This window comes from Pomacea canaliculata, linkage group LG5 (assembly GCF_003073045.1).
Source record: "Pomacea canaliculata isolate SZHN2017 linkage group LG5, ASM307304v1, whole genome shotgun sequence".
Classification (NCBI taxonomy): Eukaryota; Metazoa; Mollusca; class Gastropoda; order Architaenioglossa; family Ampullariidae; genus Pomacea; species Pomacea canaliculata.
Genome location: NC_037594.1, coordinates 10,902,212 through 10,925,754, shown reverse-complemented (window position 1 = coordinate 10,925,754; position 23,543 = coordinate 10,902,212). Strand labels below are relative to the sequence as shown.

Below are 23,543 nucleotides of genomic sequence, written 5' to 3'. Positions count from 1 at the left end.
CATGGTGATAATGGGGACATGAGAGATAAAAACAGCAGGATAAGAACTTTCTGGTGCTCCGTGCTGTTTTATGCACCAGGGCTGGGGTATCTAGATGAGTTCCCTCTTAGATGTTTTCAGACAGAACTAAAAACGGTTTCTTGTTTACATCAGAAGGTGCAGGAGCTGAGAGAAGAGATAACGCTAGAACACCAGAAGCACATCCAAGACATTCAGGAGGCAGCACGCCAGGATGCTGAGATGAAGATGACAGAGATGCAAGTGCGACATGACCATGAGGTGCAGCAACTTCGCAGTCACCATGAACGGAAGCTGGAGCAAGCACTAACTCATCAGCAGCAGGAGCTGGAGAAGCAACACAAGACTGAGCTGAACAGTCTGCGTGTTCAGCACCAGCAGGAGATTGACAGACTGCGTTCTGAGGAGCTAGGTGTGCTGTTGGTTACCTGTGGTGTCTTTGTGCTTTGTGTGCTCATTGTACTGTGTTCCTGCCATTTCATCTGTTTCTTTTCTCATGATAAATACTGCATTGGTTGGGCAGCTTCTTGATTCCACCTTGATAATTAGATGAAGGTGTACAGTAAATCTGAAAAGGGGTTTGGGTTTAGGTGAAAAATTGTGATTAGACAGGAACTTAAAGACATGGAAACATTTGTCAGCAGCCATTTGCAAAGTGTCCATCCACAAATCCACAAAATGTCTGGCGATGCTAACGTGGATGTTCTGTGATTATAGTTAGCTTGCAAGCTTAAACAGTTTGTCTTGATATATATTCTTAGAAATGTGTAAACTGTCAGTAGTATATGTGTTTTGCATAAGAAAAGCATTCCAGAAGTTATGAACTCCAGAAGTTCATAAAAAAGTGGTTCAAAGGGTCTTCCACTCTTGCAGCTCTTTCTTAAGATACAATCCTAAATTCTTTCTTTATGATACTGGTACAACGACTGTAGATGCTTTCAAGTGCAGTGCCTGAGATCATTGCCATAATTCATTTTACTTTATCTGCAGCTTCTCTGACAGATGGCTCGGTGGTGAGCCGGTTACGTGCAGATGTGGGTGAAACCCAACAAATGGATGAACACTTGATTGGCTCCTTCGCTTTGAGGGCTGATGGCAGCAGTCAGGATGACCTCAGCACTGCAGAAACAAGCAGCATCATGAGTGGATCAGAAGAAGCATTGCCCTCTCGCTTGCAGGTTGGTGAAGGTCAAGATTGCTTGATAATGGGAATGAGATGCATATCTATCTCAGTATTCTATTATCAGCTTTCTAGGAAAAATAAAGCCTCTCTTCCAGTTCTGTTTTGTAACCATTTATCTTTGACATGCCAGTATATTTCTGAAAGTCCATTGACATTTCTTTAATGAAATAATATCAACATTGTGTATGTCAGCAGTTTGAAGCTGTTATTTCTTCATGTTGTTTGGGGTTTTTTTTTCATCTTTTACAGGCTCTTCTCACTCGACTCCGCCAAGCAGGAGACCATATCTTGTCCATATCAGAACTCAATTTCCTTCTACAGCATTTGACTCCACAAGGAGAGGTGTCATGCCAAACTTTGCAAGAGGCCTTTGAAGGGGAGAAATCAAGCTTGGTGAAGACAGCTAATGCCCTGAAAGCACTGTTGAGTCAAGCAGACAGAGTTGGGTCTGGGGTCAGTACATCCTTATTAAACTTATTCTTAAATTTCCATATGACACATCTTGATGATGTCAGGTAATCTAGCGTTTTGTGTTAAAAGTCATATGATTGCTTGACGTACATGTCCATCTGCATGTGACCACACCACGCTGCACTCCTGTACCTTTTACAGAAACAAAAAAGACCGACCGACAGCTAACACATTTAATGTCAAAAAAAAAGAAAAATGAAGGGAACAAAAGCTAGAACTGTTCTAATAATGGATGATAAACGAAGATGTGAGTTCTGCAGTAGTGTCCCTTGGTGAATGACACAGATTAAGAGCACTACCATGTTACGGTCACTTATCTGTCACAACATAGGGCAATAAGTCTGTCGCCCTCACTCGCATACACTGCCCCACGACTAACGACATAGTGCTAAACAGTGACCAGGTGAAAGTGATGGTGAAAAGTGTTTCTACACCGCATCACATCCAACTACTAACTTGCCAAGGCAACAACTCACAAGCTAGGCCTATCTGTCCGGTCAAAACCTTGGATCGCCCTCCCTGTCCTTTGATAGTGGTCCGTACACTCAGACAGCTTGCTTCTGAATGGCTGTTGCATACTCAGTAAGTCACTATCCACCTAACCTGGTTACACTTTCGTGTGTTTTGACCAATCAGGATGCCTAGTAGCTTAATTACTAGGGTAGCTGTCTAGCATCGCTAACACTACCAGGAATCCTTGGTGACTACACTAATTTATTCTATTGCCTATTCTTGGCTTGTTCAACCGTGTTGGTCGATATTGCACCAGACATGATGCCTCTCAGGTATTCTTGGCTTGTTCAGCCGTTTTGGTCGATATTGCACCAGACATGATGCCTCTCAGGTAGTTTCCATGTTTACATAAACCACCTAGAATTCATTTACAGGTCATGTCATGATGTAGTACGGTGAGTTGCATCACTTAATTATGAGATCTCCACATAGCTGCCCTGAGATCGTGGCCACTATTAAACTTAACATCTTACAATAACATTTGAGCCATGAAATGTTACAGATAATACTGTTGAGTCTAGATTTTAAAAAAACTATTGGGTGCCTAACAAAATAATTACCATCTTCTTGCATCATTTAGTACATTTAAAAGTTATGAGCCCATACTTTTTTCTGACAGTAAACATACCAATATGAATTTCTCACCTGATTAAGGCTTTACAGTTTATACAGTCTCTTGAGCTTCTCTTGACTTTAATTTCTTCTGTTTTCAACTATCCTTACCCTCCTTTTCAGCTTCTTGTCTTTCTCTCTTTAATTCTCCCTTTCTTTTTTCATGATCCTATGCTTTAATGCTCAGCATGTGGGAAATTACTGGTGGTCCATGGTACTGCATGTTCCTGTGTTATTTCCCACAGCTTCAGGACACAGTGGAAGACTGGCGGTCTGAGTTGCTGCATGCTCTTGTAGAAGTGTACCAACATGAGCGCCTGGTTTTAGAGGCAGAACTGTACACACTGCGCCTTCAGCATTCCAGCACAAGCACAGAAGATGCCCTCAAACACTTTGATAACCGCTTGCGTGAACAGGTCAGGGCAGTTATAGACAGGCAGACACTCATGTGTACACCCCCTTTTCCTCTAGACAAACGTGCATTCACACACACACACATATATATGATAATCATTAATCATTACTACCTAGTAAAATTAAAGGCTTTTGAAAGTCTGCTATGCATGCAAATGCTCTTCATTAATTTGGTTATTGGTTTACACATACTGTTGTGATAGAGAATGTGGTGTCTCAGTGTCTTTTTTTTTTTTTTTTTTTTTTAATCGTCACATATACAGCAAATTTTTGTAATCTCAATCTCACTTCTGTTCTTGTCTTTGACAGGAACAGCTGCATCAGTCTGGTCTTAATGCTATGTTGCGAGCAGAACGTCAGTCTCTGCTAGCTGAGCTGGATGACTTGCATGCTCGCCTCGTTCGACAGCGTACAGAACAGCAAGAACAGCAGTTACGCCTGTCAGAGGCTCTTGCCAAGATGGAAGAACAGGCATCAAACAAAGAGTGGAAACTTCAAAGGGAAGGTCAGTCAGAGTAAAGAAAAAAAACTGTATGTATGTTATCTTAATTTGCCCATCTTCCTCAGTTTCTAATTCGCAAATGTGCATGTTACTCTATGTGCAGTCTCATATGTCATTTAGACTCAAGATAACTGCATAATCCATAAATAGTTTTCAGATACCAGATTTCTAAGATTATTGCTAAGGGATTTGTAGTTTACATGCTTATGGCTTTTCTAAGATTTATTGCACATTTCCACAGTTCAAGTCCTGGAGTATAAATTACAGCAAGAGAAAGTTATCGAAGATGACCTAAGAAAAGGATTGGAAGCCGAAAGGCGACACACAACAGAGCTATCTGCAGAACTATCACGCAGCAAAGCAGCCCTCACTTCCCTGCAGTCAGAGTTGCAAACCACTCAGATCCAACTGTCTCGTACTAAAGATGCACTGGAAAGGGAACAGCAGAGGTTCACCTCAGTGACGTGAGTGTCTTTTGTCTCCAATAAGAAAATATTCAAACATTTTTGGCTGTAAGTCAGTATGTGCTTGTTCAGTTGTCACTAGTTTTATGTTGATGTTGGTTTGGTTTTTTGCATCCAAGTATTGTTAACATTCTTGAAAAATAAATAGTATAGAACAATTTGATGAAAACAGTTTTGTTGGATGAAGCTACTCCTGCTAGACTGCCAATTAGAGAATCATTTGACTAAATCTTTTTTTTTACATGAATATTCATGCAAGCTCTAGATTAGCTTGTGAAGATTTGTCTTTTGCTTTTACTCTTGCTGGTTCTTCTGCTAAAATTGCAAATTTGGCTGTTGCTTTCATTAGTTTTTCTGAGATATTCCACAGAATTTTTACTTAGATCATATTTGACAGTTCAGCAAACATAAAGAGATGCTGCCATTTTCCATTCTCTAAACTAAACTCTACCACTCAGAACCTAAAGTTTTTGTTCTTTGTTGTATGATTTAAAGGTGGAGATTGATAGGATGCCTTTTACCAGATGTAAAAATGTGATGTATGACATTTTATGAAATGACTTGTCTTCTGAAGTGTTGCACGTGGTCTAATTAGTTACTTGGTTTGATGCTAAGTAAAGAATAATGACCTGAGCTTTTATAGAATATTTACTGAGGGGACACAAACATCTTTACTATAGTAGACTGTTTAAAAGGATAGAGCTGTTCAAATAAATGGGTTTCATAAATCTTATGTGTCTAGGCCTATAAGTTCACTGGACAAGCCTGGTTTGGTAGGGCTAGAATTAAAATTTAAAGGCTGCATCCCATACATACTGCTTTTAGGAGGAAGATATGTTCTCAGAGATAAGATGGGAATCTTCATAGCATCGGACTCATATAGATAGACAAATATTTGGGAAAAGAAATCATTGAAAGTATATCAATGACTGCTTTTTTCCTAAAGCAGTTTATTATTAATTGGCAGTTAAAGTGAGATTTCTCCCATACACCCACCCAATCACATCATCACTTTTTCATCACTGACAACTTTAGCAACTTGCAGAAAACGCAGAATCATGGGTTTATTTGAATGTTGCTGATGACTAAATCTTTATGATGGTAAAAATATTCAAATGTTCCCTAATGCAATATCTATCCAGATTAGCTAATTTTGCTGTGTATTGTCGCAGGGGTGAATGGAGCACATGTCTGTAAGTTATCTCCTCTTTCCCATGCATTGCTTCTCCCCTACCTGTTACTCTTATAAGTGCATTTGTGTGTTTGAATCTGCTTGATTTTCTGGCATTTTCCTTCATCCCACAATGTCATTACGACATCATCTAGAGCATTTAGTACACATAAGTCAGCAAAGCATGCTCCTCCTAACCCTGGAGATGATGGTAACTTCTTCAGACTGCCAACAGTATGCATTTACTTTCCATTAAAACATACCTGATAATGTAGTATGTTTTTAGTGCCTGGTGAAAATATTGAAAATATTTGTAGCAGAAGTTGGACTTTTTAGGTTTGTACGGACTGTATGTTTCAATGAACAGTAAACAGCAATCCTTTAGCATGTGCATGGGTGTTTTTCAAATATCTTTTAGGCACTTCAAACTATTGTTAAGAAGTTTGTTCTGGAGAGGTGAGTGGTAGCTGTCATTTTACTGTATGAAGAAGTACCACAAGGGTTACTACACACTGGATGTAAAATGACTATTGTGCTCATGGTGTTCGGCATATGAAAGGTGGCACAATGTGTAATGTTAGTCAAAACAAAAGTTATTCTTTTTAGCTTAATCTGAAGGAAGTGACTGGGAATGTTTATGATAGTATGAGGTTGCCTTGTGATTGTGCATTCCTTTAAGCTTATTATGAAACTTGCCTACATTGTGATTTTGTGTAGCTTTTATCCTGTAATGACAGAAAGACAGGAAGCCACAAGGAGACAGATTAATTGCTTGTAGCTTTATTCTTCGTCAGTACAAGTCTGTGATGTTTGAACATAAACATGGTGATACATGCTTGTTTACCAACTGCATTCGTGGAACAACTGTTGTATAAAATCCATTCACCTTCTCATAAACATTAATTTTGAGAGAGGTGGAGAGAGAATGTATATGCATGTGCATGCATAAATATGCATGGGTGCATTTGTGTGCATGTTGAGAAACATAATGGCATGAGATTTAGGAGGTGTGAAAGGGAAGGGAACAGCAGGAATTTGATCTGCACAAAGAGCCCAGATGGCATCTAGCTGTGTTGTCTGTCTGTCTTTCTTTCCTTGTGGATGCTTTATTTATGCACGTTCATTGCTCTTCCTCACTCTTTTCATGCACTGAAGGAAAATGAATGAAACCAAAAGCAGAGCATTTTCGGTATTATAATTTTTCTCCTTGGTTTCACAAATCAGCAAATTATCATGATTTAAATACAACTAAAATTATTTCTTTGACATTTTTTAATAAAATTTAATTTCCATTATTTCATGTGTGTGTAAGAATCAGAGGAGGTTTTTTTCTTTCGTGGTCATGCCTTTTTTCCCTCTAACTACAGTCTAAATTGACAAACAGTTTTAACATTTGTTTATCAGGGATAATCATTTTTTTTTTTTAATCCAAATGACTGCATGTTAAAATTTATTGCCACTGGCTTGCACTGATAAAGAAGGGTTTGTTGTTTTTGTTGGTGGGGAAGGGGGTGGCAAGATAGGTGAGAGCTTTCTTCATCCTGGTAAATTAAAGTTTAGAGTTTTTTGCAGATTTTCTCTCCCAGAGAATTGTGCCAAATATCTTTATGCCCTGATTATTTGTTGTTTTTTGGGTTTTTTTTCAATGCATGAAGTACTTCAGGTAGCTTTTCAGGAATATTCTCAGATGAATTGGGATGTCAGCTATCAGTGAATCTAAATCATCAGCTTAGAAAAGCAGTTGACAAGAGATCCAAATGAATTTGCAGGGATGCGCTTGAGGAGGAGCGCCAGAAGAATAATCGTCTGGCAGAAATGCTGGAGACTCTAAGGCGCCAGCAACACAATCTTGAAACTGAACTTGGTCGCAAAGAGGCCATATACAAGGAACGAGAAAGCACAGAGAGCAAGATCATCAAGGTAAAATAGCTTTAGGAGGCATTCTGGTCAGCTTTATGAATAGAAGTTATCATTTTACTTTCTTGACCTTCTGATCTAAATGGGCTTATTTCAAGGCTATATGTGCACATCAGTATGTAAAATTCACAGGTAAAATACAACTACATGATAGAACCAAAAGGAAAAGAACTATGCACATACAAAATATACAAACATCCCAGGCTTTTATAATAGAGAGGGAAGGTAAAAATGAGCCAGAGAAAAATAATTTTATAGTGAAATTACCTTTTCTCACTAGTAACATTAGTCCAGCAAATGGCAATAGGACATGGGTGAGCACTTGTAGAGTTGAGGTTCTTGTCTTGGGTTGCTGACAGGAGCTGCGTGCTGAACTTGCTTCCCAACGAGAGCAGCTACGGAAAACCAGTGAATCAGCAGAAAAGGAGCGGAGAGAACGACAGCAAGCACAGACAGCAGCCAATGAAGCAGAGCAAACAACCTTGACTCTGCGTCATGAAGTGGACAAAGTCCAGCACCAGACAAAAAAGGTTCTGGAAGGGGAGTCCATTAAACTGCAGGAGCTGCAGAAGTGAGAGAGATATTTTGCTGGGTTTTTTAATATTTGAAATACTATTTAATTGGAAAGTTCCTTTCTTCATCATTGCATAAAATATGCCAACGTATATGAAGACATACAAGCATGTACTGTAGGTAGGCATCAGAAGCATCTTCCAAAGTTAGGATCTCTCACTCTCCTACACACACATACTCTCACATACACTTGCACACATTCTTACATGCATTCATACACAAGAGTATATGTATGATGTGCTTATGCATTTGTTTTCTCTCTGTTGTAAACTAACACTGTATGACATGTGTAGCATGCTGAAGCAGGAGCAACACCAAGTCACTGAACTGCAGGAGTCTTTGGAAGATAGAGACAGCATCATAGCCCGCCTAACTCGTGAGGTGAACAAATCGGAGGACCTCCATGGTCAGGTGAGCATTGCTAGTCATCTGACACGCTTTTTCTAAATTTTTGTAAAATTGTAGACCCAAATCTTAGCAAAAACAAATTTCATAAAAGAAATGCTCTAAATGTAAACTTTGGGAATTAATTAGAACATGGATACAGGACCTTAAAGATGTTTCACTTTCCTGATACACTAGTTAAGTGTAATTTGTTGCTGAAGCTTTGGGCTTTCGCAGTTTTCCAAAAATTGTCAAGCACACTCAAAAAGAACCAGCAGCACATAATTCTGGAAGTGTCAACAAGGGATGACTCATCTACAAGCAGTGCTTCAGCCAGTGATATTTCTTTGCAAGGAAGATATAGAAACCATAAAGTCTAACAAGTGATACTGTGTATTGACAACAACAGATCTTCAACATTGCTTCCTGACCTGACAGGGTGTGGCAAGTGATACAAAAATTCAATGTTGAAGAGGGCCTTGTCCAAATGATCAAAGCACTGTACAAAAGCACAAAGTGTGTAGTACTGCTCAACAACCAACTGGGAGACTTCTTTGGGTGCTCACAAAGGATGCTTTTTGTCGCATTTACTGTTCCAGGAAAACATCATGTGTAAAACTCTTCACCACCACCGCACCTTTGTTATGTAACTTGTGCTTTGCAGATGACATTGACCTGATGCCAGCCACCTCACAAAACAGTGTGTGTATATGGGATGAAGATCAGTGCCAATGGCCAGGTTGAACAGGAAAATCTAGTGCACCAACAGCATCAGTTTACCACCAAATACAAGCTTTGTAGCCACTATCCTGCTGTGTTGTTGCAAGATGTGAGATTTGCTTGCTAATACCAAAGAGCAAATCTAGGTATTCAAGACCCAGTGCTTAAGAAAACTGCTCTACATCTCTACTTTATCCTACAGCTTTGCAAGGAGTAGGTCATGAGATGCCATGAACCCTTTTTTGCAGTTGAAGAGACACAGAATAGTCTGGTTTGGCCATGTCACCCAACACAACACTCTAACGCCATTCCTTGGGGCACCTTGGAAGGGGTCTGTAACAAGGTAGACAGAGGATAGGTCCCACCCCCGATGACCAGTACCAGCAGACCAGCTTAACTGGTGATCAGTTAATACCAATAAAGGGAGAACAATAAAATGATCAATGATAAGAGGACAGAAATGCCAGACTTGGAGAGGATTGAACAAATGGATTTTGTAATAATTATGATCCTCCACAAACATGTATTTCTACACACTGCTTTATTTATAAGATTGTTTCACCTGTTAATAAGTTAATAACCTCTTGTCTGTGAAGGTGCAGCAGCTCCAGAGATCTTTGTCATCAACAGAACATCATTTAGAGACAGAGCGCCAAAAAGTGAGAGACCTGACCAATCTACTAGACAAGGAGCATGAAGAACGTGGGTCTGTACTGCAGCGAGAGAGTGAGCTGACAAAACAGATGCGCTCAGAGCTCAACGCCCTCAAGGTCAGTTACACTGGTCTGACAAGACAGCTGTGCTCATAGTTTAGAACTTTCACAGATCGTCTATATTGGGCTGACAAGACTTGGAGCTTTGCATCCACAAAGTTTGCTATGTGGATGCACTTCATAGGAACTATCTGAAATTATCGGGCATATAAGAGGAATGTTTAGTGATAAACCAAAGGCATATCCAACATTTATGATTCATAGCTGTCCACAAAATTTACTTGGTCTTATTTTATTCAGGTTCCAGTATACTGTTTTATTGTTTAGCTGATAAAGTCCAGTCAGAGAATGAGAATGCAATATCATTTTTCTAAGGTATTGATTCTTTTCAACAAAATGTGTCCTTCAATAGGCAGAAACTAGTGATGTTCGCCACCAGTTAGAACTTGAGACATCACGAGCAGAAGGTCTTCACTTGGAATTAGAACGTGCACAGTCTGAACTTAGAGCTGTGACACAGCATTCAGGTGCTACAGAGCGTCAGTTACAGGCAGAGCAGACAATCACCTGGAGCAAGTTACGAGCAGCACAACATGAAAAGGATGAGCTGCAAATTAAAGTTGTGAGTTTGCTTGCACTTTATATAATTTGTAGGGAGTAGCATAAAAATTCATACATATTGAAAACATCTGTTATAATCTGAATGAGCTTTGCTTTATACTCTCAGTATTTTGTGTTTTACATCAGAGATGAACATTCTTTGACTGCAGCACCAGTTAGAGTTAGAACTTGAGAGGATGCAGGAGAAACTGCAGGATCTGGAGTTGGAGCTGGATCGTTCACACCAGCGAGAGTTAGAGGCCCGACATGATATTGAGCGCTACAAACTGTACCCTTCAGTCAGTCCTCGCATGGCATTCTCAGATTGCCAGGTAAAGGATGAAGCTTGTTTTATCAGGCTACAGAAAACTTTCATTAACCAAGAATTAATAACAGTCAAGGGCTTGTTATTTTTTTTTAAATCATTTTGTACTCTTGAAACTAAAATTAGGCTTTCTTTCGTAGAACACCTAGAACAGTATTTGCAAGTTTCACTGTCATTTAACATAGATTGTGCTAATGTCATACCTTTTCATGGGAATTCAAAATGAATGTGAACCTATTAAAATGTTTTTATACATCTTTTTCTTTTATCACAATTGACAGCATTATGTCAGGGGCATATGATTTAAATTTAACTCAGTCAAGATGAGTCACCTCTTCCATGATGACCATTAACAATCAGGATGAACAGCCTAATGCCCTGAATGAGTTAATTGCCAAATTAGCTTTAGTATCAGAAGAACTGGTGAGATCTGTAGTTTGATTATTTTCAGCTTTAAGGTGAAGGACAGGTATGGAAAAGATGAAAAAAATTTTGTTTTTTGTTTGTTTTTTTTTTATCAGGCAGAATCCAGTGACACACAGATGCAGGCTCGTCTCAGTGCCTTCTTGAGGCAGCTACAAGCCATTGGGGATCGTCTGCAAGTATTGGTGGTCCGTCAGCACAATCATAACAGTGCCACTTGCAATGTCAACAATTCTGGGGAAACCATTGGGAACAAGGACAGTTGTTCTGTGGAATCTCTGTTACAGGAGTTGCAGGTCTTACAAGGAAAAATGTCTGAAAGGGACCAAGTGAGGGGAAACAATTTGTGCAATTCTGAAATATTGACAGTTTAAAAGTGAAGATTATTTTTCTTATTTAATTATGACTTCTTTAAAAACCATTTGAATACCAATTTCAGGGAAATGTGATATCATAAATATCTACAACTGATCAGCCAAGCCTAATAGGGAAAAAGCCATTAGTACAAAAAGAACATAATGATTTTCTTATACCAGTTCCAGATATTAGCAGAATCTGTATTTTAAGTGCAGAGAGATGGTAGATACAGCAATAATATTCTTATTTCTGTTCTGTGTGGCAGCTGGATGGAGGAGATTTTAATCAGATTGTTGAACTGGAGCAGTTGAAAATGAGGGTAACAACCCTGATTAAGGAAAAAAAAGAACTACAGCACCGCCTTGATCTTCTACAAAATGAAGACAATATCCGAACCCCCAGCAAAGCATCAGGTACAAATACGACCGCAAGCACCAGCTCCAGGCAGCGGAAACAGCAGGTTTGTGAAATGCTGTGCTCTTCACTATTCTTTATGTTGTTGTTTTTTTAATTTTGGACAGTTCTGATCATACCATTATTATCATTCCCAGTTTAGATTTTTAATGTGTTGAAAACTTTTCCAATATTATATTTGTTGTTGCAGCCTGTTGCCATCCCTCAGTATTTATCTGATGCACCTTCTGATGATGAGGCTATATATGAACGCACTATTTGGGCCAGTGAGCGTCTCAATCTTCAAATGGCACTTGACTCAGCAGAACACGAGATTGATCGCCTGAAGAAAGAGCTGCGCCTTTTCCGTGGGCGATATGATGCTGAGGGATTTGTGATGGAGGCTGATAGGGATAAGGTATAACTATTTGATAGTATTACTAGTGAAGATGATACACTGATATGATGGCTAATTATTAGCTTTTGAGACTTCATGAACATCAGGTTGAGAAAATAATTGTTCAGTGATGTTATGCTGCAAATTTTTCTAATCATCTAAAAGTTTATTTTAAAGTTCAAAATTCTTCCTTATATATTATCAGTAAATTGGTGACTTTAATGAGATGATAACAGAATTATACCAGTTTCATTTCATTTAGGTACTTGTGTTTGCTGTTTTTGTAGATGCAGCGTCTGTATGGCAAGTACTTGCGGGCAGAAAGTTTTCGCAAGGCTCTTGTGTATCAGAAGAAATACCTGCTGTTGTTGTTGGGTGGATACCAAGATTCTGAGCAGGAGACACTGGCCATCATAGCCACAATGGGTGGACAGCCCTCATCTACACTTGATTTGGCTTACAGGCGTGGCCATCGCCGGTTGTACACCATCTTTCGTAGTGCTGCTCGAACAGTTGTAGCAATATTTAGGTAGGGTCTCTCATTTTTTTAAAGTCTTGTTATGGAGAAACAGAGGAGAGAATTGGTTGTCTTTTTGGGCTTTCTTTTTTTTTTTTTTTTTTTTTTTTTTCTTTTAAATTGGTGGGAGGGTTAATTGCTTTTGTGATGAACATTCCTTTGTTTTTGGGGCTGGGAGCGCACTGACAGAACTCGCTACGCTGGTGAAATGCGACCGCGAATATTGCTGTAGCAGACTAATATTTTTTTTTTTGAGCTCCCAACAAAGAAAAATTTTCTGTCTCTTGCGACCATAGACAATAAAGATGTCTTGTATCTTGTATCTTGTTTGCCTACTGTTCAGTTTGCTGTGATAAATGATAAATATGACAGTTACTGTACTTCTGCTATTTTTTTATGAAATAAAGAGGTGGCTTTCTTGCGCCAGAGGTGTATAGCTCTCTTAGTGGGTGCCATTTCGATCTTATTTTTTGTAGCAATGTCTGTAACATATTTCTTGTGTTAGAGGTACCTGGTGGATAAATGTTAACACGAGGAAAAGAACATTTGTAGGATTGTGCTTTCTGGTATATGAAACATTTAATGTTTGGAGGGTACAGATTTCACAATAACTTTAGTGAAAGTAGACAGGGCCATTGTGTGAGTAACAAAAGAAAGACTCTTGGATTCATATCCTGTTCTGTTCTCCAGAATGAAATATCTTGTACGCAAGTGGAAGCGAGCAACGAGGGTTGGTTCACCCATAGTCAGTGGTCGTGTGAATCAGCAGTATGGTGAGCTTCCTTTTCATGACACTCTAAATTATATTCCTGTTTTGCATCCTTGATGTTTGTACATTTAATATATTAAATGAAGTTGCATGTGATCGTATCTTTGCCAGATGTTAGTTTTTTCTTAAGTCTGCCCAAAAATAGTAAATGCCATTTGCATACATTTTAAGAGCATCATATCTGAACTGTGAAAAATCTGCTAGAACGCAACTTCTTTTTTATAAAATGTATAAGTAAAACAGCAGATAATTTATGATAAATGTAATATATGAGTTATGAGGTCTAAGTCTCGGTTATCTACCTGGTTTTTATTACATATCCTAATTAATATTACATTTTAATATATTATTCTGTTTGCTTGACATACATGACATTTGTTGACATCTACTGTTAATATGTGGTTTAGCTTTAATTTGAATATTTTTCTTATTTCCTTTGTTTTTTATTCAGATAAGTAGTTTTAAATTCATTGTGGTCACACTTGCATGCTGTCCAAGTCCTTATGTAATTATTTGAGAACAAAAAAAATTCTAAAATTATTGACTTAAAGCATAGTTCATATAAATTTTAAAGGAAGTGTGTTTAAAAAATAAAATATTCCTTACTTGAGTTTATTTATGTCCTGTCCCCAAATTTTGAACAGTTTGTACCATGGTATGTTTATCTTGCCCAATGGCTTTTCCTGATTTTATCTTGTAGGTTATGTGGCCACACCACAAAGTTTCACTCAACCCAACTTTGTGGATCATCCTGACGACCATTGTTCAACCCCCTCAGCAACATCATTGTATGTCCACACTTTGACAAGGGGCTCATCTAATGGAAATGCTGTGTCATTACACTCCCACAACCCCATCTCACGCCTTACAGATGATGGGGGTGCATCAGGGGACTACAGCAGAGTAAGATTCAACACTCCACCTACCAAAGAGTTCACCCATCCATTACGACCATCCAGTTCTCATTTATCCACAAGTGCAAGGAGGTTTGCTAATTTTTTTTTATTTCTCCCCTATTTTTGGTGCTATGAGTAATTTATTAATTCTTGAGCCAAACAGTAGAGATCGTAGATGTTTCCTGAATTCTCTAGATTGTGTAGAATATCTGTCATGTTGTCATGAATTAGACCAAACAATATCAGGTGGGAAATTTTCTTCAAGCATGCATCGCATATTAAGGGGAGGTGCCATAACCTGCCATGACCTTAATCCAGATCACCAGTTCAAGGTTTGCCCAGGGCTGTAAAAAAGATCTGTGAAAGGAAATGTGTCAAAGTCTAAAGTCGACACTGCCAATGCACAGATCTAAGTAATGACAAGATGGCACAGATGTGGCAGTAGAAATAAAATGGTCCAGAAAAAGAGGAAAAGTGGCGCAGATACTGAAATCCATCAAGGAATGTAGCAAATGTCATAACAGATGACAGATAAACACAAATCTTGACACAGTTCAATGGGTAAATACAAAAAGTGAGGGAGAACACTCACTCTCTAGCCAGTTAGGTGAATAGACATCACTCTGCCAATGTCATGTAGGTTAGATTTTATTTTAATATTGTATACAAACACACACATGCATGCATAGAGTGAGGTATGAAATAAGTAGAATCATACTTGGCCAGATGTACCACTTAGAGTTCAATCCAGTAACAGAGGTATCATATCAGTGACTAGACATTTTTTAAATGATTACAGATACCAAAAAGCAAATGCCATTAGGTACTCCACGGACCATAAATGGTAAAGTAGACCTCATTTCAGAACAGACATTGAACCAATTGCTCAGCTTAGCAGAAAGTGCCATCCCTTGTTGCAGGCCCTTGCTTCATGTCCTGGACCCTTCAGAAAATGCTAGGAGCAGTGTGACAGCAGATAGCGGAGTTCCTATGGGAGCTATCAGTGGGGATGCTGCACATACATTTGGTGGGGGAGGTGATGACTTTATTCAACGCCTGGAAAATCTACAGAGCAGATTATCTTCACAAAATGGTGAGTTGGTTTATTTTAGAATAGTCATCTCCTTTAATCTATTGTTCACCTGTATTCAGGGTTCACACAGTCCTAGTAGGTGCTTACAGGTTTCTAGATTTAGGAATGGGCAAAACCAGGCCTCAGAGTGCTTATTTTCAGTTAATGCAGCCGGGTACTTACAAAAATAGAAAGGCTTTTTATATTCTGTAACAAATGGTACATTGACAAAAGTATGTGTCAGAGGATACTGTGCACATAGCCTGTATTTAGTTTTGTCTGCCCATAGTGAAAACACATCACCAGTCTTTACAACAGTCTGCAAGGTTCTTATTGTCAGTGAGGTGAGACCTATGGAAACCCTGTCTACTTTTTTTTTCTAAATTTAGGGGTAGGGAATGTCTGTGTTTTGAAAGTATGCATATTTGTATGTGTTTCTAGCTCTGTAAAGGGGACTTTTTTGCACAATGTATGACTTTTTACTGAGAGATTGTTATTTTTAATCTATCAGGAGCCACTCCTAAAAGACCAGCCTGGAGGTAGCAGAGGCCACCTGAAGATATAACTGCCACTGCCACATCACCATCAACATCATTCTCATTTTATCACCATCTTCACCTGCAGTGCTGTGCTTACCATGTTGAACATTTTCACAATTCCCTCCATGTCTGTTATATATGCCTTGTTGGAGACTTTGGATGCTTCTTGGCTTTTACAACCACAATATTCTGAGTGCAGTTTCCAGCACTTGTCTATCACTTCGAAAATTTTTGGAACCAAATGATGTTTTAGAGTTTGACTGTGATCGCAAGTTTTTCTTTTTCATTTTTTTTTTTCATTTGGCTACGATTTGAAAGTGAGGTTCATGTATTATTTTCTCCTACTGAGTATTTCTTACCAAGCTGCAAAACTCATTTATGGTTTATGGTTTGTGTTTAGGCAAAAGCTGTTTGAGGCGCTTCTTTGACATCTATTCAGGACAACACAAAGAAAAGCATTTTAAAAATATGGTCTCTGTAGATTTTCTATAGTTTTTTTTTTTCATTCGTTCAGCTATTATAACAAGTGCTAAAAGGTAATATATGTCAAACTTTCAAATGGATTTAAACCGACTATTTTTCTGCAGTTTTTTTTTTTTAAACAACCTTATATAAGCTCATGTGAAATGCTCACTTTCCAAGAGAGTCACTTTCTGTCCACCGTCCACCACCTCTTAGCTCCTCATCTTCTCATCCCTTTCTGTGAAGCTGTCATTCAAGGTCATTTTACATCTGGCAAAGAGGAATTTCATCGGCATAGTCATTATTTTCAGCTTCTGTGGTGAAAATAATAAGTATATTCTGTTCTGCATCAGTCAGCTGTCTGCATAAAAGAAACGACTGTTTGCAGCTTAAGACATTACAGAAATAGTAACATTAGAAGTGAGAGGTAGCAGCCATTGCTGAAAATAGATCGTCATGAAAAGAAGATTTGTTCTTGTACTACACAGTCTAATTTTGTATTATTATAATAATAAACATGTGATTTATATATCGCATGATCATGCTCATGAAGGAGCATGCTTTCAGCACTTGAGACAAGAATGAGACATGGACAGCATATGATGGATGGAAAGACAAACAACTGTGCAGAGAAGTAATAAAAGACAAACATAGAAGATGCAAAAAGGAATTGGAGAACAAACAGTAAGGATTGAGAGTTTCATGAATCTAAAGAGGAAGACAAGCAGGCAGACTAGTCAATAGATGGAAAAAGTAAAAGGGTTAGAAAGTGCAGTATGCGAATTGTTGTTAGGAGTAGTGCTTAGACATGTTTTTTGGTGTGCATTTAAAGAATTACATGGTGGGTAGGTGGCAGATATGGAAAGAGAGTTCCCTTTTATCAGTTATATATGGCTAAACTTACAGATCTTCTTGGTGCTTATTTTGCTCAGACCAAAATATTTAGCCGCATTATGTGGTTTGTACCTTGTTATGCTCTAGTTCTCACTGAGCTGAGTTGCAAGTTTGCTGTCAAACAATTGTTATAAGGTATGTGTTTAGAAGAAAAAGTTTAAGATTTCTTAAAATGCCACAGATTAGAGGCAGCTGCATTATCTTTATCTTGGATGGAGGTGTACTGTGGAAAACCTTATAGGGTCTGTTATTTTATTACTAAAGGTCACATGTCAGAAAGCATGTGATAATTGGCTTCTCTATTACCACTTTAAGCCACTTTGAATTGCCAACTTACCTTTCAGCTTAAAAAAAAAAACCACAGTTTTGTCCATCAAAGTATGAAAGAAAATGTTAGCCGATTTCCTTGACCTTATGCATGCTACTAAGTGCAAGATAGCTTTTGTGTGCAAAAAAAGATTTTTAAGAATCCACTTGCATTTAATGCCATTGCTGCCATTTCTGCATCCATACTTTTGGAGTGAAAGTTTGAATCCATAAATTTTGTAAACGGGGGCATTGTTGTGTTGTGGAGACAAGGTTATGAGACTGAGCTGCAGCATGGTGGGACTTCCCGGGAGGATTTGGAAAAAATAAAAGGTTGAAACTTGAGTTGCAATATTGTGGGGAGAGGGAAAAGGCTACTGTACAGAGGACTATGCTAGACAGCTTAGTGCTGTTTTCCCTTCAGTTTTGTTGTTGGGGTGTGAAGAGTTGCTGGTAGACTCATTATGCTGCAAATCTGTGTGACAAGCAGCATAATATAAAGCCATTCAGTCAAACTAAACTTATGATTTTCTTTTCCCCATTTACCTTATCATAATTTTCATTTATGTTGTGAATATAGATGTAGTCTGATGAATAGTAAAGTGTAGGAAAGACTGTACAGGAGACTTGTAATCACTAAGTAGCTCAGCATGGACTTGTAGCCCAGTCACAGACCTGTGATAGTTCAATGTGTGGTCTGGTTGAGAGCCAGTCTCCAGTGTTGAAATAAGTTGATTTCATGGCATAAAGGTTAAAAATACAAATCACGGACACAATGTTTGGCCTTTTGTTTCTGCCTTTTGAGTGCTGTGTGTGCAGCAAGTATCAGACATTCATTAAAGTCTGGACCAACACTAGTTTTTTTTATTTTGCCTTTTATTGCTAAGGAGACTGGTACTTTACCTAATCACATTCCTGGACATAGATGTTTATAAAATAAGCAATTTTTGTTTATGTATGTTTCTGCATTGCACTGTACATGAAATATTTGGTGCCAATCACATGTTTTTGTATTTCAAGGAATAAAATCATATTTTGGTGAACATAAATGTGTCCAAGTAATTGGCAGTAATAAACTTGATTTGTATGCAAATTTTTTTCCAGCTGTTTGGAAAGACTAAAGAAGTGAGAAAACAATTATGATAAACTGAGAAATGGTCATATCAAAACAGTTTCCTCCCTTTTTCAATTTCTTGATTTTGCGCTGGGAGATGGATTCTACTTGAATGTTTATGTGTATGTGCAAGAGAGAATTTGTATGCATGCATCTAATGGCCCATATAACTGAACATTTAATCCTAGCTTTATATATATGTATGAAAATAATATTGAAAATAGTTTTCATCATCACCGCCACCAAAAGAGAAAAATGTATCATTTGCTCAACCTGTACACCTTATAAAGCTAGGTAAAGGCTGTTACATGTTTTTATTCTGGTGAAAAGTAAACGCAAAATTTGATAAAACGCATACTCGTACTCCTAAAGAGCATGCTCTTAGCGATTGAGAACTATATGGAAGAATAAACAACAGTACCGATGATAAATTGTTAAAAAAAAAGCCAATTCAGATAATGCAAAGAGGAACCAAGTAAGGACTGGGCCACTGATTGCTCTGAATTAACTTCAATTAATTAAACTCTTAAAATAGGGCTTCTGACGTATTAATTTGATGACGTCGAATGCATATTACGTAGGGTTGTTATCGTATGCAGTGTCGTCACGTTGACGTCATTTTCACGACATCTGACAGATTGCGTTTCTAGGCGAACCATAACGAAGTTCACCAACTGCAACAGTCAAACATGGAGACAGCAGCGGTGGACGAACTTGCCAACAGAGGTATGGATAACCAGAACACTAACCAGAACGAAGCGTGCGTGACGCCGGCGTGTATAGAGGTCGACATCTCAGTAGAGAATGGCGTTTCGGGCGCATCAGACGCCGACAGCGTGGTGTCGGAGGCAGCTCAACCAGACGAGGTAAAGTCAGACCCCATCCCATCCATTGTCATAACACCGCCCACCGAGGACAAGGAAATAATGGCCAACAAAGTGACGGAGATTATTGCAGTTTCCATGGACGACAGTCACATCGAAGAGGTAACGCATAGTGAACAGAAAGAGGAAGAAAAACCGTTGGAGGTGGCAAGTGCCGTGGACACGGCCAGCGACGACGATTTCGAAGTCATCTGTCGCTGCTCATCCACTCCGGTCTCAGCTAACAACGAGTCGCAGACGTGCGTTTCTTCTCCCGACAAATACGGCGCGGCCCATGTACAGGAAGAGAACGCCCCTAGAGATGGCGAACAAAAGGAAGGGGATGTTCATGAGTGCATCCCAAACGAGGCCGTCAGCGCTGCGCGGGCTCAGACTGTCGTGTACATTCAGCCGCAGTGCTTTCAACAAGAGAACAACGACGGGGCGAGTCTGTCTGTGCCGTCACAGGAGTACGCTACGGTCCACGTGACCGGCACGGCAGCGTATGACTTGGGATCCGTGGCCACATTCGCCCAGCAGGCCCCCGTCTACAGTGTCAGCAACAGCGCCGTGACCTACCTGAGTGCCCAACCATCCGTTGCGGGGACTTACTCTTCTTTCCAGCAGGACGGAGTGTGCCAGGCGCCCATCCCTAATGGCTACTACGCTGGTGGCTACGTCACTCGCCCTGACCAGTCCCTGATGGACAGCGCGCAGCTGGGCGAGGTGCTGGCTTCTCCGAACATGGACTGCGGGGCCCAAAACCACGGCGATCCTTCTAGTACCAACTTTCAGCACCCTCCCACCGAGATCCAAAATTTTATTTATCCTTCCATATATGTCTCCAACGCAGGCCTCATTTCCGTGCTCTTGCGTCATGACATGTCCGTCGAGATGACGGTGGACCGCACGATCCGCGTGGTCAGTCACCAGCACATGATGGCCGTCGCCACGGACAGCCGCGGCACTTCCGCTTGTCTCTATCACCCTGCGCTTAAAGTCATGCAGCAGGGCACGACCACCGACATCAGCACGGAAGCGGTACGAGTGCACATGGGCCACGACGAAGTTGCTTTCGCCGTGGGCAACAGCAAGTACCGCTTCGACATGCATGAGGTGCAACCAGCACCGCACGCCAAGTTCTCTGACATCTCCAAAGACCAGTCTGTCAACCTCCTCTTCTCCTCCGAGGGCTACGGGAGAGTCTGGTGCCACAGTGCCTCGAGGTCGCCTCCAAAGCCGAGTACGCCAACCTGCCGAAAGGGGGCGTCATCGTGCGTATCAACGGAGTCAAAGTCACGCAGAACGGCGGGGGAGACGTGACAGTTGTGACGGGCGCCAAGTTTATCCGCCTGTCGCCCTCCTTCGGCATGACCCGTCTAGGCAACCGCTTCATCGACATCGAGATCGAGCGCGACTGGTCCTCACGCGTGTCACGCGGGCCGCACTGCTTTCTGGCCGGCGACCGACGCTTCATCATCTCGAACGGCAAGCTGGAGGTGGGCGTCAACGAGCAGGGCCGCTTCAAGGTGACCCAACTGCAGCCCCATCGCCCGGCCACCCCTCAGCAGTGTCTTCACCCCGAGCAGCTGGCGCGTCGCGTCAGCAGCGTCACCTGCACCTCCAGCAGCAGCCCGCGGCCCTCGTCGGTGGCGCGTGCGCAGTCGTCCAGAAGACGCAGTGCCCCCGTTGCCGTCTCTCGCTAGACGGCGCTCGCAGCGCTCGCGCGGTCCCTACGGGAAGACCTTCCAAAATAACAAAAATAAATCGATGCAGTTGAAACAAATATCGATCAGAAGAGTGACGTTCCATTCTGTGGACGTTTTTACAAACGACACGGAGAAACGTTAAGCTGGTGGCTAGCGTGCGTTTAGCTGCCAAGCTCTTGTTTTTCTAGCACCATTGGTTGCGTAGTGAAGGGAAAGCGTAGTTGAGATAAGGATGGATTGCAGAGGACAGTGCGAGTGCGTTGATCGCACGGTGCCAGCGGTTTGACATCCTAGTGCAATATCTCACAGACCCCGGTCTTTCATTGGTGTGCCGGTCAGACCAACTCAAAAGCTGCGGTGTTCCACTCTCCAGAATCAGTTCCTCCAGTCCAAGACGACGTCGCTTCAAGTGGATCAAGGGAGGACTCCGGTTTCTTGACGTTTGCTTATTAATCGTTGGACACTTTCCTCCTTGGATGATTTTTTTTTTCTTTTTTTTTTTTTTTTCTTTACCTCTTCTTAGTGATCGTCTTGCAGGCTCGCCCTTATATTATGAATGTTGCGTGTGCCGTCGCTTTTCTGCCCGTCTTTATGACAACCTCTTGACTGCGGGGGGGGATCTGCAGCTTGTTTTTTTTTTTTTTCTTTTCTTTTCCTGGTGGGGAAGCGGGAAGGGAGGACAAGCAGAGGTGGGACTGAGGACGGATTTAAAAGGGACTAGTTTTGCTAATGTTGAAATCTTTATCAAGCATTTTCTTTTACATTGAGCGTTTTGTTACATAGTTTCAAAACTTTACCTACAAAATTTTAGACCCAGTTGCGTTCGAGTTAAGGAAAAGGAAATGTGCACATTTTAAATACATTTTTCTTAAGCTTTGTATCTTTGCAATCCAGATGTCTGTTTTCTGTACCTTACACGTCGGGTGTAAACAACAGCCGATGTAATGAGAAAAGAAACTTAAACCTTAGAACATAGACAAAAGATTTATTGAAAATATGACCTAGTCATATATGGAACGGCTCTCTGTTTAGCTGTTAGGTGTGTATATGTACAAATATCGGTTCATATACTCATGCACTTGCAGCCATCACACACGCACGCACATAGTGGTAAAATTGTCATGCTTTATAAAACCATGACATCCAAAATTTAAGATTTTTTAAAAGTTTGAATACTAGCAGCGTCTACATTTTTTCTCAATATTAGTCGAATCGATGCTGTCGAGAAGACCTGACCACTAAAAAGAAAAGTATAGAAAGACTGTTCAATTGAGAACTACATTTACCCTCTCAAAAATATGTTTCATCTTTTTAATCCAGAGATATTCTTTGGTTATATTTACGTGTGTTAATTTACCCTGGCAAAGTTGTAAGTTTTAAAACTTATTGTTACTTAAAAGAAGATATACGATAAGGGACAGAACAAGCGTTATGTCATCCTTTTCCTATTCACCGACCCACATTTCAAAGCTATTGCCAACGCTGTTTTTCTTTCAATGTAAATGCCAAGCTGGGACGAACTTGCAGTCCCTCCATTTTCGCCGTTTAATTCTCTCTTTGCTTATTTTATTTATTTTGGTTGTGGTGGTCGCGGAGCTGGCATTACATGGATGAGATTGATTGTTTTTTTTTTTCTTTTATTCGTCACAGCAAGTTTGGCCTCGCCGCGCTAGCTTACTTCGGTTAAAAACGAACTGTATAATGGTGATAAGTTCCCGACATTGTCAGTCATACGTTTGAATACTAAAGGTGGAAAAGAAAAAGTCCTAGAAATCAAACAACTGAGATGCTTTTGACTTTTGCAAAGTTTCTTTTTTTCATCACTCTAGATATCAGCAAAGATCGTGGGCAGGTACATTACCTTGCAAGCTCTGTTTACGTAGATTTCATAATTACAGTATGAAACTGAACATTTGCTGTTCTTTTGCCAGATATCACTCTCCACACTTAAAACTTTTGAAATTTGGCCGTTATTAATTAATGTGTACTTAACAAATAAAAGAATAAAAAAGATGAAACATTTATTGCACATCAGTTACTATATATTTACAGCTGTTGATTTGCCAGTTTATTCCGTTCTTTTTCAGACTATCAGTTGTCTGACAGGTCCTTTATAATCGGGCACCTTGTTAAATAAACTTATGACATAAACTCATTGTTTATTGGGATCTATTAATATTCTGTAAACGTGGTGATATACAGATAGTTTTCTTTATATATGTGGTAAACACCCAAAAGTCTTAAATCAATTA

At 40.0% G+C, this 23,543-nt stretch overlaps 2 protein-coding genes across 10 annotated transcripts in view; both read left to right on the top strand.

The window, feature by feature from the left end:
• The window catches only part of LOC112564432 (A-kinase anchor protein 9-like), a 54,476-nt gene extending 35,828 nt beyond the window's left edge, over positions 1-18,648 (top strand). For 7 of the 9 annotated variants that reach the window (XM_025239261.1, XM_025239259.1, XM_025239256.1 and 4 more), the window contains 21 exons: positions 154-430; positions 1,009-1,196; positions 1,451-1,654; positions 3,043-3,213; positions 3,521-3,716; positions 3,955-4,177; positions 5,350-5,370; positions 7,118-7,268; positions 7,625-7,836; positions 8,132-8,249; positions 9,539-9,712; positions 10,068-10,277; positions 10,426-10,587; positions 11,102-11,332; positions 11,626-11,820; positions 11,965-12,171; positions 12,438-12,679; positions 13,358-13,440; positions 14,137-14,422; positions 15,253-15,425; positions 15,916-18,648. In XM_025239261.1, the coding sequence (XP_025095046.1) occupies positions 154-430; positions 1,009-1,196; positions 1,451-1,654; positions 3,043-3,213; positions 3,521-3,716; positions 3,955-4,177; positions 5,350-5,370; positions 7,118-7,268; positions 7,625-7,836; positions 8,132-8,249; positions 9,539-9,712; positions 10,068-10,277; positions 10,426-10,587; positions 11,102-11,332; positions 11,626-11,820; positions 11,965-12,171; positions 12,438-12,679; positions 13,358-13,440; positions 14,137-14,422; positions 15,253-15,425; positions 15,916-15,947 (3,756 nt within the window). In that variant the 3' untranslated portion in view covers positions 15,948-18,648. The remainder of the gene's footprint in view (positions 1-153; positions 431-1,008; positions 1,197-1,450; positions 1,655-3,042; positions 3,214-3,520; positions 3,717-3,954; positions 4,178-5,349; positions 5,371-7,117; positions 7,269-7,624; positions 7,837-8,131; positions 8,250-9,538; positions 9,713-10,067; positions 10,278-10,425; positions 10,588-11,101; positions 11,333-11,625; positions 11,821-11,964; positions 12,172-12,437; positions 12,680-13,357; positions 13,441-14,136; positions 14,423-15,252; positions 15,426-15,915) is intronic. The other 2 variants (XM_025239253.1, XM_025239255.1) reach the window with 2 other exon arrangements.
• A 645-nt stretch (positions 18,649-19,293) lies between these two features.
• LOC112564435 lies at positions 19,294-23,446 on the top strand. The gene is given in 2 exon segments (XM_025239263.1): positions 19,294-20,780; positions 20,783-23,446. Coding segments are annotated over 2 exon segments (1,878 nt in total). The 5' UTR covers positions 19,294-19,408; the 3' UTR covers positions 21,289-23,446.
• The last annotated feature ends 97 nt before the right edge of the window (positions 23,447-23,543 follow it).